At 37.7% G+C, this 19,198-nt stretch overlaps 1 protein-coding gene across 1 annotated transcript in view; it reads left to right on the top strand.

The window, feature by feature from the left end:
* col6a3 (collagen, type VI, alpha 3) overlaps positions 1-19,198 on the top strand; it is a 138,909-nt gene that overhangs the window by 7,477 nt on the left and 112,234 nt on the right. The window contains exons 4-6 of the mRNA XM_072686452.1: positions 5,916-6,509; positions 6,681-7,277; positions 7,376-7,984. Of these exons, the coding sequence (XP_072542553.1) occupies positions 5,916-6,509; positions 6,681-7,277; positions 7,376-7,984 (1,800 nt within the window). The remainder of the gene's footprint in view (positions 1-5,915; positions 6,510-6,680; positions 7,278-7,375; positions 7,985-19,198) is intronic.

The raw sequence follows: 19,198 nt of genomic DNA, 5'->3' as shown, positions 1-19,198 counted from the left end.
AGCTGATCACAACAGACATTAGCTATTATTGCTTTATTACAGCAGTTAAATTAGTAACAATAAACAATCTAAGCACACATAAAAAATATATGCGATGTAGGTCTCTAAAGCTCTCTAAAAAAAATTCACATTTTATGTTATTGTTACAGCAAAACTTATATTATGCTAAGAGTAAAATGCTCTGTACAGAAGGAATACATGCTGTCTATCTGTATAGATCTATGTTATGTTCAAAACTGACATATTTGTCCATCAGCCATAACATTAGAACCACCTGCTTAATACTGAGTAGGTCCCCCTTGTGCCACCATAACAGATCTGACCATTTGAGGGACTGACTCTACAAGACCTCTGAAGGTATCTGGCACCAAGACATTATCAACAGATACTTTCAACAACAGATACTTTTGTAGTTCTGTAAATTGTAAAGTGGGGCCTCTACTGATTGCATCAGAAGGCTGTAGGCATCCATTGCCTATGTTGCCAGATCGTTTGTTCTTCCTTGAAGCACTGTTGGTAGGTACTGACAACTAAATACCAGGAAACACCTCATGACCTGCCTGATGTTTTGGAGATGCTCTGACCCAGTTGTCTAGCCATTACAATTGTGCCCTTGTCAGAGTGGCTCAGATCCTTTTTCTTACCCATTTGGGCTTTTAACACGTCATCTTCAAAAAGTGACTGTTTACTTGCTGCCAAATATATCCCACCCCTTGACAGATGCCACATTAGATGATGACAATCCATGTTTTTAACTTCATCTGTCGATAATGCTAATGTTATGGCTGATTTCTGGTTATGTATTCTAACTATTATTAGAATTCTAAAATCTGATTTTACCTGATTTTACCTTTGAAGCAGTGAATACTCCATATTTACATTTACAACATTTAGCTGATGCTTTTATCCAGAGCGACTTACAAGGGTACTCATATTACAGAGTTGGGCCAACGTAGTGGTATTGGTGTAGCGCAGCATAGTCACCCAGACCGGGAATTGAACCCCAGTCTCCTACATGGTGTGGTAGCTCACTGGGCAGTAGTGGTGTTATCTGTTGCGCCATATACCACACGTAGTGCCTAAAATCACTGTAATGCGCAAGCAAGTTTAAGCAACAAGTTGTTTTTTAAATCTAAAGGGGGCAGAGTTCAATAAGCAATTTGATATACCATATTATTATTAAAAAGAACAAACTATTTGGTAACACTTTATTTTGAGTGGTCCGGGTAAATAAACACTCAACACTCTTTGCGTAACATAACATGAAAATGATGTAGCAGTAGTCAAGCACCTGAATTTATTTAGCAAATTATGAAGAGACCTTTATTAAGCTAAATCAATTTTATTTATTTTATTTTCTATATTTTTGTTTTTTACTTTCCATATTTGTAAAGAAATCACTAAACATAAAACAGGTGTAATGTATATGCCTTCTCAACATCCTCAGTTAGCTATTATAGACATGCTGACAACATTCTATAACTGGATTGTAACTAGTTTTGATTTTGGGTAGGGGCAAAATCAGGGCCAGATGAGAATTATGTTTTGAGTTGAAGTGAAGGATTTGGGCCAGGGTTAGAAAGAAATTAAATGAATCTGCTTAGGTTACCAAGTTCATGCATCATATCAATGCACCTACTCTATACGCTACTCTACTACATCTATATATCCACAGTTTAACTTCAAGATATTTACTGCAGGTGCTTAATTACTGCTACTGATACGTTGTTATGATATTAATATGCTGTTTAGAGTTTAGTTATTTACCTACATAGGACCACTAAAACAAAGTGTTCCTGACTCAGACTCAATGATTCAGAATCATTGCATGTATTTGTAGCGTAAAGGGTTTGTTGGCTTTGTAGTTGCTGTGGGAGGGCTATTTGCTGGCATAATTGGTGTTCACGTTTATGTGTGGTCACTGCAAAGCAACAAATAGGTATTCTGTATTAGATATGGTGTTATCCTAGGATAAAACATATTTGTTCTGATATGAGTGATCTCTTTCAGAATGGCAATGCCTCCATTTACAAGGCATGAAGCATGAATGATTTGATGACATGACAATTCTCTAAATTAAATGCTATGGTCTGCCAAATTTTAATACAATGTGGAAGATTTTCTACACAGCTCTCCCTCACCATTATCAAAACACTAATAAGGTATTTCATATGAAGCAGAGGTGTTCCACCCATGCACTACATTTTCAGAGAATTGTAGACTGGTACACTAAAGCTTTTTCTGGTGGCCAAACAACTTACTAGGACAATTATTTTGGCAAAAAGGTACTTCATGCATGGCATTACAGTGATTTTACAAAGGAAAAGGGTGTTGCTAGTATGTGTATTGAGCACAACAGCTTCAGATTTGGCTGTAATGTGATCACAGTTCAATGACAAACTTTTTGTTGTTAGATTTGCTGGGATAAAACAATATAGAAGTATTTTTTATCTTTATAATATTTCTAAAAGTATATAGTATAGATAGTACAGAGAACAATAGTACAGAGCTTCTAAATACTAGTCTAGTTCAACCTGATATACATCTAATCAATAACACGCATTCTATTATTCTAAAGTTCCTCACTAAACATGACCAACTTTTCTGTTGAGTATTATGTAAAGCAAAGTGTCTGTTGGGTTACAAAAGAACACTCAATTAGCAGTTTAGAGAATAGCCTATTAGGAAAAATGTATTAGACTTGAGTGAGTGATCCAAATAATCTTAACTTAAATATGGAGTGTTTAAAGTGGATTAGCCATGTTTTTGAATAATTTACATTTGGTTTTTAAAATAACATGACACATTATATTAATTGCAATAAAAATGTATGGTATTAATTTCTTTTCCAACTCTGTTCATACCCCAAAATAAAGTTTTTTTTTCACCATATTTGAAATACAAAAATCTAATCTCAATCTATCAATCTAATACCAGCCCACATAGAACTCCAGGAATGGACTGAACAAAATTGCTGACATCTTTTCAAAACCATAGGAATAATTTAATTTAGTTTGTATTTGTGGTAAGTAACAGCTGCTGGCAGTACAGAAATCACAGATTCAACCAATTTACCAAGAGAAAAGTTAACTCAGTCTTTGTGTCTGTGCACCACACTGAGCACAGAGAAAATATAGAATAGTGCAGAACTGTCAGAGGATACAAGAACCAAAATTGTGGAAAAGTATGGACAAAAATACAGTTTTTGTTTTACTTGTGTCCATCTCCAGAGATTCTGTGTCTACTGTGTGCAGTGTCATTATGTTTACAGCCCATGGCTGAAAACTGATGTAAGATTGCAACAAAGGATTGTTCAAATAGTTGCTAAAGAACCTCAATGAACTTTCAAACCAATTCAAGCTAGCCTGTACAAACAACTGGCTCTATTCATCGCCATCAGAATGAAATGGGACGCTATGATAGGAGACAAAGGAGGACCCCTCTCTCAGATTTAAAGGGTGCCTTCTTCCAGCTGCTGTTTTGAGATCTCTCCATAGGTGTTTTATAGTATTTAGATGTAGTATTTGCAAAAACACCTTGTTGTGCCTAATATATATACTTTCCCTTTTAAGCACAGCCCTAAATAATTTAAATAATAAAAGTATTTAAATACATTTTATTTGATAGCAAAGAGTCAATAACAATTACCAAAACACTAAAAACCAAGCAACAGAGCCATTAAAATAGACTCATGGTAGAGTGTGATTCAGACTTATTATGTCTCAATGTAAATCTGCTTAAAGGAAGCACAATAAGCTTAACTGGAGCAGTTATATACAATGTTATATACAGTTTTAAGTATCATACATTTTGTAATATAAATATTTTAGGCCATACATCAAATTGTACATTGTTTTAAAATGAACAAATAATACTGATAGTAGTGTATTAAATTGTACTTTTTCTTTGATGCCACAGTTTTTAAGAGTACTGTACCTTAAAGCTCAACCTACAATAATATGAATTTGTTATACATTGGAGCAGAAGTCATTGAAGCTTAACTTTGGTAGTGTGCTTAATGGGTATGTGAGCTCAATAGGTATGTTTACCCTATTGACAATGTAATTGTTTACCCTATTGACAATGTAATTGCAACAATGTTACTTCTCCAAGAGCATTGTTGCAATTACAAATGCTTTGGTGTACACATGTTTAATGTGTACACCAAAGCATTTGTAATTGCAACAATGTTCTTGGAGAAGTGATACATTTCCCGTGCAAGTGCCAATGTGTGCCATGACTGCATGCATTTCTGTATTGAATTTTTGTATTTGTTCTCCCTATAGTTTAAGTTCCAACAGCAAAGAAAGCTAAAACCTTTACTATTACTCTTATATTTTGTTGCTGTCACACAAAAAACTTGAATGTCTGTTTTTGCTGTTTTCCACTTTGACAGTTGTTCTTTACACTCTATCACTTCTTGAAGAATGGACATAGGAATGCTCCAAAATGACTTGGAATAAAGTTTTTCTACATGTCCATTGACCCCTGTAAAGGTGCCATTTGGGAGAAAATATTTTTACAATTGTATTTGTTAGTCTGAGGAATTGACTATACCCTGGGGTAATTCATTATTAAATGTTCATCTCACTCAGATGAATGCTTTGATTGAGATGTACAGAGCAAAAAAAAAAAAACCTAATATAGAACAATAATAACATCTAGCATAAGTGCAAGTTCTGTTTCAAGGTTTCTGCTGTTGCATACCTGACTTATGCTGGAGCAATTTTGTAATACTTGTTACTCTGGAATAAAGTTTTTTTTATTATTTTTACATTTTTTACACCTCCTGCAAAGTTGGAGAAAATATTTTTGTGTGACAGTGACAATATCTTAAAATTAAAATACAAGCAATGGGGCACTTACAATGTATGTACGCATCAAGACATAACCATTTTGATTTGTGTAAAAGGACTGCGATTTAAACTTAAGATGACTTGAGCACTGTCATTAGAAATCAAATACTCTACATATACATATAATTTTAAATATTTGTGATAAGTAATATATTAAGCAATAAAGAATTGATTTTATTAGTTCAGTTAAGTTGAAAATGTTAAATGTAATAGTTATAAGTAATACATTTCTAGCAGTGATAAAAGAAGTTACTACTATGTAATAGCAAACCTAGCATATTTTTTATTAAGTGGGTTTTGGGGTATTTTAATGGAAACCCATCTGTCACCATAATTGCAGCATAAAGAAAATAAATAATTAATAGGGCAAATGTCTCATCATTAAAAACTTCAGAACTATCAGAATTTTAAATGAATTCACAAAATAATAAATAATTTTACAATGTTTACTTTAACTCATAAGTATGATTTCTTTAAAATGTGAATTTCCTCATTGACTAAACACCTGAACAGGTTTACATTCAATTTCATATGTTCATAATAAATAAAGGTAACATTTTGAACAGTGCCTATGTTAAACATTAGAAAACATTTAGTGACAAAGGCATGTTCATGCTCATCAAAATGTGTTAAACTATGATAAATTAAAGAAACAGATCTGTTTGCAAACAAGTATTTAATTAATTGCAAAACAAACAACTGCTAAGGAAAATTTAGGATTTTTAACCTAAACAAAAGTCTAAAACACATACCAAAACTTGACTTATACTTGGACATAAAGGGAGACTTGTTAGTCTGAAGTACTGACTACACCCTGGGGTAATTTATTATTAAATGTTAGATATTTCAATTAAAAAGTTAAACATTCATCTAATCTCACTTAGATGAATGTTTTGATTGTTGAGATGTACAAGAGAAAAAAATATATAGAACAATCATAACAACTAGCATAAGTATAAGCATAAGTTCAGTTTCACAGTTTATGCTGTAGCATACCTGACTTATGCTGAATACTTGTTACTTGTTTTTTACTTGTTACTTGTTTTTTTTTCATTCCAGCCTTGGCTGTTTCAAAGAGGGACATAATATTTCTCATTGACAGCAGCATGGGTGCGACCTTCATCAATGCAGTGCGTGAATTCGTCAAAAAATTCATTGACACGATGCCAATTGGACCTGATGAAGTGCAAATTGGAGTGGCTATGTTTTCAAACACACAAAGACTGGAGATTGATCTAAATTCATTTAACTCAAAGGAATCTCTAATCTCAGCCCTTGCCCGAATTAAACCTAAACCATCACCTGATGTCAACATTGGTGCTGCCTTGGACTTTGTTAGGATGAACATGCTCACACCTGAAAAAGGCAGTCGCATTCAAGAAGGAGTGCCCCAGCTTGTGTTGTTGATCTCCAGCAAAAAGTCTAAAGACAATGTCCAACAACCAGCGGAGGCCCTGCAGAGAATGGGTGTACTAACCTTGGCTGTTGGCTCCAGGGCAGCTGATGAAGCTGAACTCCAGCAGATTGCTTTTGATAAAAGCCTGGTCTTCATGCTGAAAGACTTTCGTATGTTACAGCGCAACCCCAAGCAGATTGTATCTCCACTGTCCACACTAGCAGGTGTTGTTGTGACAGAGGGACCAACTGAGTCAGGTAATGTTACACAATGATTACAAAATATAATTTCTGAATTTAGTTTAAAATGATTTAAAGGAAATAAAATTAAATTAACTAAATACTATATGTCCAATATGTTCTGATTAATATAAATATTTATTTATGGGGGAAAAAATCAGTAATTTTAATCTAATTTTTCTCACACAGAAATTGAAATAACTACTATTCAGACCCAGCGAGTAGTCAGGGACATTGTCTTCTTGGTCGATGGATCTAACTATGTTGGAAATGCTAACCTGCCTGCGGTACGAGACTTCATCTCCAGTATAGTCAACCAGCTAGATGTGCGTCCTGAACGAGTGCGCATCGGTCTAATGCAGTTTGCTGAGGGACAGAGAACCGAATTCTATCTGAATTCTCACAGCAACAAACAAGATGTTCTTGCTTATATAGCTCAGTTACAACTGATGGGTGGAAACATGGTGCGCACTGGAGCAGCACTTGACTATGCTCTCAAAAACCACTTCCAGGCTTCAGCTGGTTCTAGAAGAAATCAGGGGGTCCAACAAGTACTTGTACTTATTACTGGAGGTCCATCTCAAGATGAAGTCAAAATAGTTGCAGACAACCTTGCACTGAATGGAGTCCTGACCTTTGCTGTTGGAGCTGGCCAGGTAGCAGAGAGTGAACTGAAAACAGTGGCTTTTGTTCCAGATCTGGCATACTATGAACAGAACTTTGCAGCCTTACCAAGCCTTGTTGAACAAATTATGACACCCCTCATAACTGTTGTAGGCGAGCATGGTGAGTCATCTGAGTATATCTTAATAACATTTATAATATACAATATATACACACTAAATTTACCATAATTTACTAATATGCCCCCCCTTCTTCAACAGTTGCTCCTACTGGCACTTCAGACACTGATGGGAGGAGGGATGTTGCCTTTTTAATAGATGGGTCTGATGATGTTAGAAGAGACTTTGGATACATCCGCGACTTCATAATCAAGGTCATCGAGCCCCTTGATGTTAGTTTTGATAAAGTGCGGGTTGCTGTTGTCCAACACAGTGACAGACCAACTCCTAATTTCTACCTAAACACCTACAAAACCAAAGATGAAGTCTTGATGGCCATCAGAGGGCTTAATCCAGTTGGTGGCAGGAGTCTGAATACCGGGACTGCTTTAAAATACATGAAAGACACTATATTATCATCTGCCTATGGCAGTAGAGCACCCCAAAATGTCCCTCAGTTTTTAATTGTTCTAACAGGGGGAAAATCAAGGGATAGTGTTAAGGAACCTGCTCATGCCTTAAAGACTGAAGGAGTGGTGCCTTTTGGTGTTGGAGTGAAAAATGCAGATCCAAAGCAGATTGAGGCCATTTCTCACAATCCGTCATTTGCCTTCAACATAAAGGAATTCAGTCAGCTCAACACAGTCCAGCAAAAGCTCAACAGCTATGTGCGTCTACCAAAGAATGATCTGGAGACCATTCTCAAGGAAGGTAAGTAAACAATTTACAATGTTCTCATGGTCACCATTGTATGATTGTTCTTTGTCCGATTGTTCTGTGGCTGGACTATTGTGTTTTTGAAAGTCTTTATTATAATTAATTTTGCCTTAGTTCATGGCAGTAAAGTAGCAAAAGATGTGTGGTCTATGGTTTGGATGCTTGTGATTTTGTTAAAAAAAGTTTGAACAAAAACTTGCTATGTAAGAGGGTAAAGAGTTTATATGGTTCAGTACAGTGATGACTCAAATATTTTTTTAGCTCAATACCTACACAAAGAAAGAGGATATTCCTAATGTAGTTAAACATAAGGGTGGAAGAAGGGCGTAGATTGAAGCTGCCTTGCAGTTCATGAGGCACCAGCTTTTTACTTCCTAATCTGGGAGCAGACGACTTGAAGGAGTCCCTCAGATACTGATTTAATTAAATAGTAGGCAATCTAGTGGTGGAGTAACAGGCCCTGCCATGGCTCTGAACAATCTTGAAGTAGTTTCAGTAAGTATTTGTGTGAGAAATGCAGATCCAAATGAGTTGAAAACAATTGCATTCCAACCAAGCTTTACACACCAGGTCAGTTATTTTGATGACCTTTATGAAGTTAAGCCACAGCTGCTTTTATCCTTAAAGACTGTTTCCAGAGACCTGAAATATATCAAAGCCTGACATAATTGGTAAAAGCTCCACTTTTACATGCAACATTTTCAGGCCTTGTTTATCTTGATTCAATTAGATTGTGTTTTACTGTGAAAGAGGGATTAATAACATTACCTAATGTTTAATTTGACACATTTAGTCCTTTTAGAATGCCAGTTTTTGATCAGTTTTGATTTTGTCTTTTCTTCACTTGACATTTTTTCTTTTGAAAAGATGTTCTATCCAAGAGAGTGTTTTTCCTTGGCAGTTCTCTGGCTCTCTTATGAATTTTAGCACAAAGGACTTTTCAATATGTTTTTATTGCTATTTTTATTGCTTGCTTTTATTGTTTACTTTTAAACTTTCATACAGACACCCTTTGATTTGTATTTTGCCCTGTGTTAAACCCATTGCAGTTCAGTTTATAAACTGAATCAAATATTTCTTCCAATTATCCATTTGTTTGTCTGTCTTGAAACCTTGGCTGATGCAGGAAACAACCATCGAGATATTGTCTTTCTCTTTGATGGTTCGGATCACTCCAGAAATGGACTGCCCGCCATCCGTGAGTTTATTCGAAGAATGGCTATGGATCTAGACATTGACAGGGAAAATGTTCGAATTGCTGTAGTCCAATACAGCGAAGATGCTTTAGTGCATTTTGATTTTAATACTCACAAGAACCAGAGGGATATAATATATGCCATAAGAAACCTCAGACCCAAGGGTGGAAGAGTTCTAAATACTGGTGCAGCACTGCAGTATGTAAGGTCAAACATTTTCACGGCTGCTTCTGGAAGCAGACATGAGAGCGGAGTTCCTCAACTTTTGATTGTAATGACAGGAGGAGAGTCCAGTGATGATGTGGCAGCTTCTGCTGAAGATCTCAAAACTTTAGGAGTTCTATCCATTGCCATTGGGTTGAAGAACGCTGTTCAAAAGGAGCTTGAGAGCATAGCATATTCACCTAGATTTCTTTTCAATCTACCAGTCTTTGGTGAACTCTTATCTGTACAGCCAGAAATCTTCTCTTTTTTGAAATCCAAAATGGCAGTTGAACCCCCCACTATTATTGGTAAGAAATGTTCGGGGTGTTTTTTGCTTCAAAAAATTGTGCTTTGATATACCCAGACCTTTTCTGATGATCGGTTTAGTGATGTGAAGAAGAAACAATGGATCAACTTAATTTCTTTAAACAACTGCCTGGGTTCATTTAATGGATTCAACCTCACAATCTTGATGACAATATCTGCTTTGCTTCTAAATCCTTTTATATTTGGTTGTTTTCTTATCTTTTACTTCTTTTAGATGGGAACGTCCATGTTTTCCCATATTGTTCCTTTTATTAAAATAAGTACTTCGCTTCAGCATTAACTCTTCCTTGAGTCAATGATTTCCTAATCATTGTTGATATTCCATCAGCAGAAATTCCTTATCTTCAAACCTTTGCTTGCCTCAGTGACGTGTCATTTCGATCTCCCTCATAGATTTCAGTCGGAAAGAAATCTATGTACTTTAAATATAATTTATTCATGCTGACAGCATCTGTATAAAAAAATCTTTCAGTCTAACAGTATAGAACTAACAGCATGTATTATTTAAATTCAGTTGTAAAAGAGTGTATTTATAGATTGGAAAATATTTTTTCTGCTCAATAAAAAGTTAATCTATAGGTTAATTGATTATAACAATTTTTAAATAGATTACTTTTAAAATAGGATTTACATTTTGATAATGATTTTATTTGTATTCCAGTTGAATTAGATGCAGAATGGAGAGATGTTGTGTTTCTACTCGATGGGTCTGATGACACTAGGGATGGATTTCCAATCATGTGTCAGTTTGTTCAAAGAATGGTGGATAAATTTAATATTGGAGAGAACAAAGATCGAGTGTCTGTTGTCCAGTACAGCAGACAAGCACAAGTTCATTTCTTCCTAAATTCATACTTCTCAAAGCAAGATGTTCTCAATTCACTTGAAAACCTGCAGCACCATGGAGGAAGCCCTCTTAACACCGGTGCAGGACTTAATTATGTTAAAAAACATATCTTTGTTGCATCTTCTGGAAGTAGACACTTTGAGGGGGTTCCTCAGATTCTTATTCTGGTAACTGGTGGACGGTCCCATGATGATGTTCGAGGTCCAGGAGCAGCACTAAAACAGGAAAACATTGTGGCATTTAGTGTTGGCACTCAAACTGCAGACATTATTCAGCTTCAGATGATATCACATGCTCCTAGTCACACGTTTACTGTGTCCCAGTTTGATAGCCTTGAAAATATTGAGCAGGAACTTGTGTCCTATGTGAAAAGAGTGCCTCCTCAGCCAAGGAGACTGCAACCATCTTTGTTAGGTAAGGATGCATTTAAATACTAAACTATATGTTTTTATCATCACTGTATATATTTCAATGTCTGGACACACCTGGTTTAGTTCTTTAAAAAACATTTCAATCTGAGTCCTTGTTCAAAGGTTTTTTCAAGGGCAAATATTATAAATGTCTGTGTGTGTGTGTGTGTGTGTGTGTGTGTGTGTGTATAAATGTCACTCAGATCTTTGGGAGGAAATATTGCCAAAGTATAGTATATTTGTATAAATATACTGCTTACAACAGATGTTTTTTCTGCTTACAACAGATGAAGGGAAGAAAGACATTGTATTTTTAATTGATGGTTCAGACAACACAAAAGAAAATTTCTCAAGTGTGCAAAAATTTGTCCAGTTGTTGGCAGAGAGGCTGGACATGGGACACAACAGAGATCAGATGTCTGTGATCCAGTACAGTGACAATGCAACTGTTGATTTCTTTTTAAATACTCATTCTTCAAGAGAAAATGTTATTGCTGCTGTAAAACGCCTGAAGCACAAGGGTGGACAATTCCGTAATATTGGAGCAGCCTTAAAATATGCCAATGACAACGTCTTTACTGTCCTCTCAGGAAGTAGACATTTAGAGCAAGTACCACAGATTTTGATTCTGCTGAGCACTGGACAATCTAGGGATGATGTTAGAGGCCCAGTCAAAGCCCTGAAAGAAAAAGGAGTCATTCTATTAAGTATTGGTACAAAAAATGCTGATACTCTTGAACTACAAACAGTATCGCACCAACCAAATTATTTTTTCTTTGCTGACTCGGATGACTTTTTCACAATTTCAGAAAATGTTTTGTCTTTAATCAAAGGGTTGTCAATAGAAAAAGTGCCAACCATGATTCCTCCTGTTTCTGGTAAGAGATTTCTGATTTGTTATATCTGATATATTATATTACTATAGTGTTTACTGTGGTATCAGACAGTGGAATTTGTTAGGTTGTACTTTAAAAAGTGAATTTGCTTTTGTTATCTTGAAATCTATTGTTTACTACGTTTTGTTCCAGAATCTGTCAAAAGGGATGTAGCATTCCTTGTGGATGGATCTGATGATTCTAGAAATGGCTTTGAGGCAATCCGTGGCTTTGTTCAAAATGTCATTGAAAATCTCAATGTGGAGGAAAATGGTGACAGGGTCGCCTTGGTCCAGTACAGTCAGGATGCCACAGCCAACTTTTATTTCAATTCATATTACACCAAGAATAATGTCATGAATTCATTACGCTCTGTGAAGCACAAAGGAGGATATCCACTGAACAGTGGTGCTGCCCTTCAGTTTATTAGAGATTATATATTCACTCCATTATATGGAGGCAGACATCATGAGGGCGTATCTCAGATTTTGTACATGTTTTGTGGTGGCCGATCAAATGATGATATCAGAGATGTTTCACAGAAATTAAGGAAAAGAGAAATAAAAGTCTTTACCATTGGAACAAGAAACGCTGATACTTTGGAGTTACAGATAATATCCTCCACACCAGCACATGCCTTCTCTATTCCTGACTTTAACTATCTTGAGAGAATTTACCAAAACATTGCCAAAGTTGTGAGTGGAGATGAAGCAATTCCAGAACAGTTTGTAACATCTGATGGTAAGAATGATCAAACAATTCAAACTTAGTTTAATAAAGTTAGCTAAGTTAAATAATTTAATCTTCCTTTGACGCTCATGAAACTATGTACTATATTTATTCTAGTTCAAACTCCAACTGCAAAAAGAGATATTGTGTTCCTTATTGATGGATCTGATGATGTCCGAAACCAGTTCACAGCAATACGAGAATTTGTGGCCAGTTTGGTGAATTCATTTGATATTGGTCAGAATAAGGATCAAATTGCTGTTGTGCAGTTTAGCAACACTGCAGTGACAAGCTTCAACCTCAACACTTATGCTTCAAGTGATCAAGTAATAAATGCTGTGCAAAATCTGAGACCACAGGGAGGAAGACCACAATATATTGGCTTAGCTCTTCAATTTGTTAGAGACAATGTATTAATACTTAAAAAAGGAAGTCGAGCAAGTGAAGGTGCAAAGCAGATTCTTGTGCTAGTGGCAAGCGGGAGATCAAGAGACTCTCCTCGAGGGCCTGCTAGCAAATTGAAGAATGCTGGAGTAAGGATTTATGTCATTGGATCAAGACTAACAGATCAAATTGAAATGGAGGCCATATCTTCACAGACAGACTATGCATATGCAGTCCCTGACTTTTATTATCTGCAAAATATTCAACAGAGCTTACTGGCAAAACTAGCAGAGAAACATACAGCAGAAATTCAAGTTGATGGTAAGGATGCTTTCCTATTTAAGTTTCAAAAACTGGACTGCTTAAGCTCTTAACATTAGTAGTGCCGTGCTGATCTGATCTGCCTAAACTTATATACAGACAGAGCTCCGATCATCTGACCACTCTGACTACCCACTAGAAGCGCTGTGTTGATTCGACCAGTTAGACTTTACAATACTGTTTTGTAGGTAATAAGTAACTATGTATTTAAGGTCCAAACCATTGTGTTCACCCATAACCAAAGTTATCTTCATGTGTTATTATTAACTCCTGATGAAGAACACATGAACATCAACATCAATTTATAAGGTGCTGCTTATTTTGTTCTAGGCTTCCTTCAAGGATACTCTTTTTTATACAATAGAATTAACTTTAAAAATGAACAAGGTAGCACAGTTAGTGTCATTATAATAGCAGGACACCACACATATACAAAACAATTTAACTAAAAGTAAATATCTTATATGCAATAAAAAATAGAACTGTAGTGACACAATTTGACTGGAAGAATCTCTTAAGGTGCTTTGAGGGACCTTACAGAACAGGTTTTCAGGAAATAACTGTTCCTTGAAGGTTCCTCAAAGCACCTTAGACAATTCCTCCACATGTTTAAACTATAGAACCTCCAAAAGTTTTTAAGGACCTTTTACTTTAAACTCTCACTGGAGCAGACAAAGCATTAACCTCTTTAAACCTCCTTACCAGTGTGCCATTTTCCTTAATTAGTTTCCATTTGAATGGTTTAGCTGCTACTATTGCATCCCACAAGTAGCCCAACATAATCTCTCAAATATTTTGAGCCAATTAAAAAAAAAAAAGAAAACCTTGGAAATTAACTGAAAATGGACAATGGTCAAAGGACTTATACATGCATTTATGACAATTTAATGTTAGAAAAAGTCAGAATACAAAACATTCATGTCAACAGCATTTTTAAATACACCATTTAGATATATATTTCTATTTAGATATAAATCAAAACAAACAGACTAAAGTACTTTTAAACATCACTTCGCCTCCTTTAAGTAGTCTCGCTTGAAGTGCCACCCTTTACTGAAAACAATTGTGCCAGTTAATTCATAACATCAGCACCAACTTTATTGAGTAGTGTTAGACAGTTTTGTGCCGTTACCATCATGCATTGTGGTAAAATGCATATGTTTACTTGTTTATTTATTTCCAGAGGAGCAAAACAAACATGAAAGGAGGTTTTGGAGATGTGAGGGTGAACATTTTTTTTTATAACCACTGTGGTCAGATAACCAGTGCTCAGCGTTTCTAGTAATAAGTCAAAGCAGTCAAATGACCGGTGCTTGGCACTTCTATTGTAAATATTTTGTAAGGACTTATTCATTTTAATGTTTTTCTTCTGATTTGCAGCTACTCTAAGTGTAAAAAAAGGACTGAAACGAGATATTGCTTTTCTTGTGGATGGCTCAGATAATACTAGACGAGGATTTCAAGCATTACGTGATTTTCTGCACAATATTATAGCAAGTCTGGATGTTGGAGTTGATGATGATAGGATCTCAGTAATTCAGTACAGTAACATAGCTGTTGCTAATTTTTATCTAAATTCATTCTCGAGAAAAGAAGATGTGCTAAATGCAGTAAAGGGGCTTACCCACAAAGGTGGAAGGCCACTCAATACAGGCTCTGCATTAAGGTATGTAAAGAACAATGTATTTGCAACCTCTTCTGGGAGCAGACAAACTGAAGGAGTCCCTCAAATATTAATTCTGCTTACAAGTGTAAAGTCAAAAGACAGTGTGGTGGAACCAGCCAATGCACTAAAAAATGTTGGTGTGTCCATAATTGGAATAGGAGCACAAAACTCAGACAGTGAAGAACTGAAAAAAATATCCTCTGACAAAAAGTCATTCTCTGTGGAAGATTTCACGTATTTGCCAACTATCCAACAGCAAATAGAAGAACAAATGAAACCTGTTTCTTTAAAGGAGGGACAAAAAGAAGCAGAAATTCGTAAGTCACCTGTATGCTAGAATGCAATAATAATAATAATAATAATAATAAAGTACATTAGCTTACGTATGCCTTTTCTATTCATTAGGCAAAATAAATGAACACAAAGACATAGTGTTTCTTTTGGATGGTTCAGATGGCACTAGGAACTCTTTCCCAGCCATGCGTGACTTTGTTCAAAGAATGGTGGAGAGATTGAATGTGTCAGAGGGGAGAGACCGTGTGTCTGTAGCTCAGTTCAGCAGAGATCCAGAGGCCCACTTCTATCTTAACACATATGTCACCAAGGAGAGCGTTCTCAGTACTATCAGAGATCTACGGCACAAAGGAGGGAGACCCCTCAACACGGGAGCAGCTCTCCAGTATGTGAGGGACAATGTCTTCACCGCGTCTTCTGGAAGCAGGCGTCTAGAGGGTGTGCCTCAGTTACTGATTTTGTTGAGTGGTGGAAGGTCGTTTGATAACGTAGACACACCAGCCTCTTCCCTGAAAGAGCTTGGAGTCTTGACCTATGCTGTAGGATCAAGAGGCTCTGATAGTAGAGAACTACAGAGGATCTCATATGATCCTAGTTCCACACTCTCTGTGACCGACTTCTCTTACCTCCCCAATGTACAAGAGCAACTTCTCTCCAGCATTAGCACCGTACTCTCCCAGGCTACGACTGTTCCTCCAACTGTTATAGGTAAGACAAATAGAAAGCATCGACCAATTTAAAGCAGTCACTTATGGGCTAGATTTTCCTCAGAGTTGTCCCAAATTCTTCCTGTTGTACTTAGCAGTAAAGATATGAACATGTATGTTGCAAGAGCAAGTTTCAGAAATTCAGCAACAGTCAGGTTTGTTTGACCAATGCAGCTTGTTTACAATGCGTTTGCCTTTTTCAACCTCAACCTCTATAGTTGAGCCAACTGCACAAAGGAGAGATGTTGTTTTCCTGCTGGATGGGTCAGATGGCACTCGCAGTGGGTTCCCTGCAATGAAGGATTTTGTCCTAAGAGTTGTGGGCAAGATGAATGTAGCTGAGGACAAAGACCGTGTTTCTCTAGTCCAGTTCAGCAGAGATCCTGAGACTCATTTCTACCTGAACACGTACACAACAAAGGATGAGGTTCTTGACACAGTTAGACCTCTGAGGCACAAAGGAGGAAGACCACTGAACACGGGAGCGGCTCTCCAGTACGTCAGAGACAATGTCTTCACTGCCTCCTCTGGCAGCAGACGACTGGAGGGCGTGCCACAGATACTGATCCTGCTGAGTGGAGGAAGGTCGTTTGACAGCGTTGATGTCCCGGCCTCTGCTCTGAAGGATCTGGGAGTCTTGATCTTCACAGTAGGCTCAAGGGGCTCTGACAGCAGAGAACTGCAGAGGATTTCAGAGGACCCTAGTTATGCTCTGTCTGTTCCAGACTTCACTGAGCTCCCAAATGTCCAAGAGCAGCTTCTGACCTCTCTTAAGGCTGTTGCTGTTCCTGTCCCTCCAGCATCTCCAACTCCCACGGGTATGCCTGTGTAAAAGAATGATATTAACACACAACTAACATCACTATATATATAATGGGTCCTCTCTTTCTTTGGTTTAATGTTCAGACATTCTCATGCAGTAATGCATCAGTGCTATTCAGATGCTTTATGCAGTTCATACCGCATCAATTCAAACATACCTTAAAATCGGCAATGAAATCCTCTGTGTAGCGTTTAGCCTTCAGTCGGATGCATTTTAACAAATGCCATTGTTGTTTTTCTAGTTGATTTTGACGTCTCCAGAAAGGATGTTGTGTTCCTGCTGGATGGCTCAGATGGCACTAGGAATGGATTCCCAGCTATGCTTGACTTTGTACAAAAAGTAGTTGAAAAATTCACCATTGAGGACAGCAGAGACCGTGTTTCAGTGGTGCAGTACAGTAGGGAGCCTGAGGTCCATTTCTACCTGAATAGCTACTCAGCAAAGGCAGACATCCTCGACAGTGTCAGAACTCTAAGGCACAGAGGCGGGAGACCCCTCAACACCGGGTCAGCTCTCCAGTATGTGAGAGACAATGTCTTCACTGCCTCTGCTGGCAGTAGACGTCAACAAGGTGTCCCTCAGATTCTCATCCTGCTCAGTGGATCAAGGTCAAATGATAACATCGATATTCCTGCCTCTGCTCTGAAAGAAAGTGGGGTCTTGATCCTTGGTGTTGGCACCAGGAATTCGAGCAGAGAAATTCAGAGAATTGTCAGTGATCCTTCCTTTGCTCACTCTACTTCTGAGCTCTCTGACCTTGCCAGTGTCCAGCAGCAGTTTATCACCTCTCTCGGAAGTACGGTTTTATATGTAATGCCAGCGACACCTACAGTCATAGGTAAGACAGATTCTCACAAATATTTTCAAATTGCTCACTTAACCATGGTAGGGAAGCACGGAATAATGTGCACATGCTGTATTTCTTTGAAAGTCTGTCAAGTGATCTTACATATGATTGTACAGAGAAAAAGGTCATACAAGAGTAAGCGTAAGGCTTGTGTGAGGGTTTCAGACTACATCGCTCCGCCTCCAGCATTGGAAACCTTTTATTAGAATTTTTAGCTGCGCATAGCCTAGGCTTGGTATCTGTGATTGTCTCTCAGAGACTTGCCAAAACGTAAGACTACATTCGTGCTTTCATACGAGCCTTAGCCATCATGCATGCTCCCCTATCCGTGATTAGCGCATTGTCCTATAGCAAAAAATATGAACAAAAATGTATTCCACAAGACTGGTTGGGCATGGTGGAGGAGAGTAGACGCTGATCTTCTCTAGTTTATGAACTCAAAGCCAAAAATGTCTACTTTTGAAAACAGGCAGCGAAGACTGATATGACTGTTTTCTATTTTACTGCCTATAGCTGACCGAAGAATGGGCAGGAGGGATGTAGTATTCCTTTTGGATGGTTCGGATGGCACTAGGAACTCTTTTCCTGCCATGCGTGACTTTGTTCAAAGAATGGTGGAGAGATTGAATGTGTCAGAGGGGAGAGACCGTGTGTCTGTAGTTCAGTTCAGCAGAGATCCAGAGGCCCACTTCTATCTTAACACATACGTAACCAAGGAGAGCGTTCTCAGTACTATCAGAGATCTACGGCACAAAGGAGGGAGACCCCTCAACACGGGAGCAGCTCTCCAGTATGTGAGGGACAATGTCTTCACCGCGTCTTCTGGAAGCAGGCGTCTAGAGGGTGTGCCTCAGTTACTGATTTTGTTGAGTGCTGGAAGGTCGTTTGATAACGTGGACACACCAGCCTCTTCCCTGAAAGAGCTTGGAGTCTTGACCTATGCTGTAGGATCAAGAGGCTCTGATAGTAGAGAACTACAGAGGATCTCATATGATCCTAGTTCCACACTCTCTGTGACCGACTTCTCTTACCTCCCCAATGTACAAGAGCAACTTCTATCCAGCATTAGCACCGTACTCTCCCAGGCTACGACTGTTCCTCCAACTGTTATAGGTAAGACAAATAGAAAGCATCGACCAATTTCAAGCAGTCACTTATGGGCTAAATTTTCCTCAGAGTTGTCCCAAATTCTTCCTGTTGTACTTAGCAGTAAAGATATGAACATGTATGTTGCAAGAGCAAGTTTCAGAAATTCATCAACAGTCAGGTTTGTTTGACCAATGCAGCTTGTTTACAATGCGTTTGCCTTTTTCAACCTCAACCTCTATAGTTGAGCCAACTGCACAAAGGAGAGATGTTGTTTTCCTGCTGGATGGGTCAGATGGCACTCGCAGTGGGTTCCCTGCAATGAAGGATTTTGTCCTAAGAGTTGTGGGCAAGATGAATGTAGCTGAGGACAAAGACCGTGTTTCTCTAGTCCAGTTCAGCAGAGATCCTGAGACTCATTTCTACCTGAACACGTACACAACAAAGGATGAGGTTCTTGACACAGTTAGACCTCTGAGGCACAAAGGAGGA

The sequence above is a fragment of the Salminus brasiliensis genome, chromosome 8, assembly GCF_030463535.1.
Source record: "Salminus brasiliensis chromosome 8, fSalBra1.hap2, whole genome shotgun sequence".
Classification (NCBI taxonomy): domain Eukaryota; kingdom Metazoa; phylum Chordata; class Actinopteri; order Characiformes; family Bryconidae; genus Salminus; species Salminus brasiliensis.
This window is presented reverse-complemented; position numbering and strand designations above follow the sequence as displayed.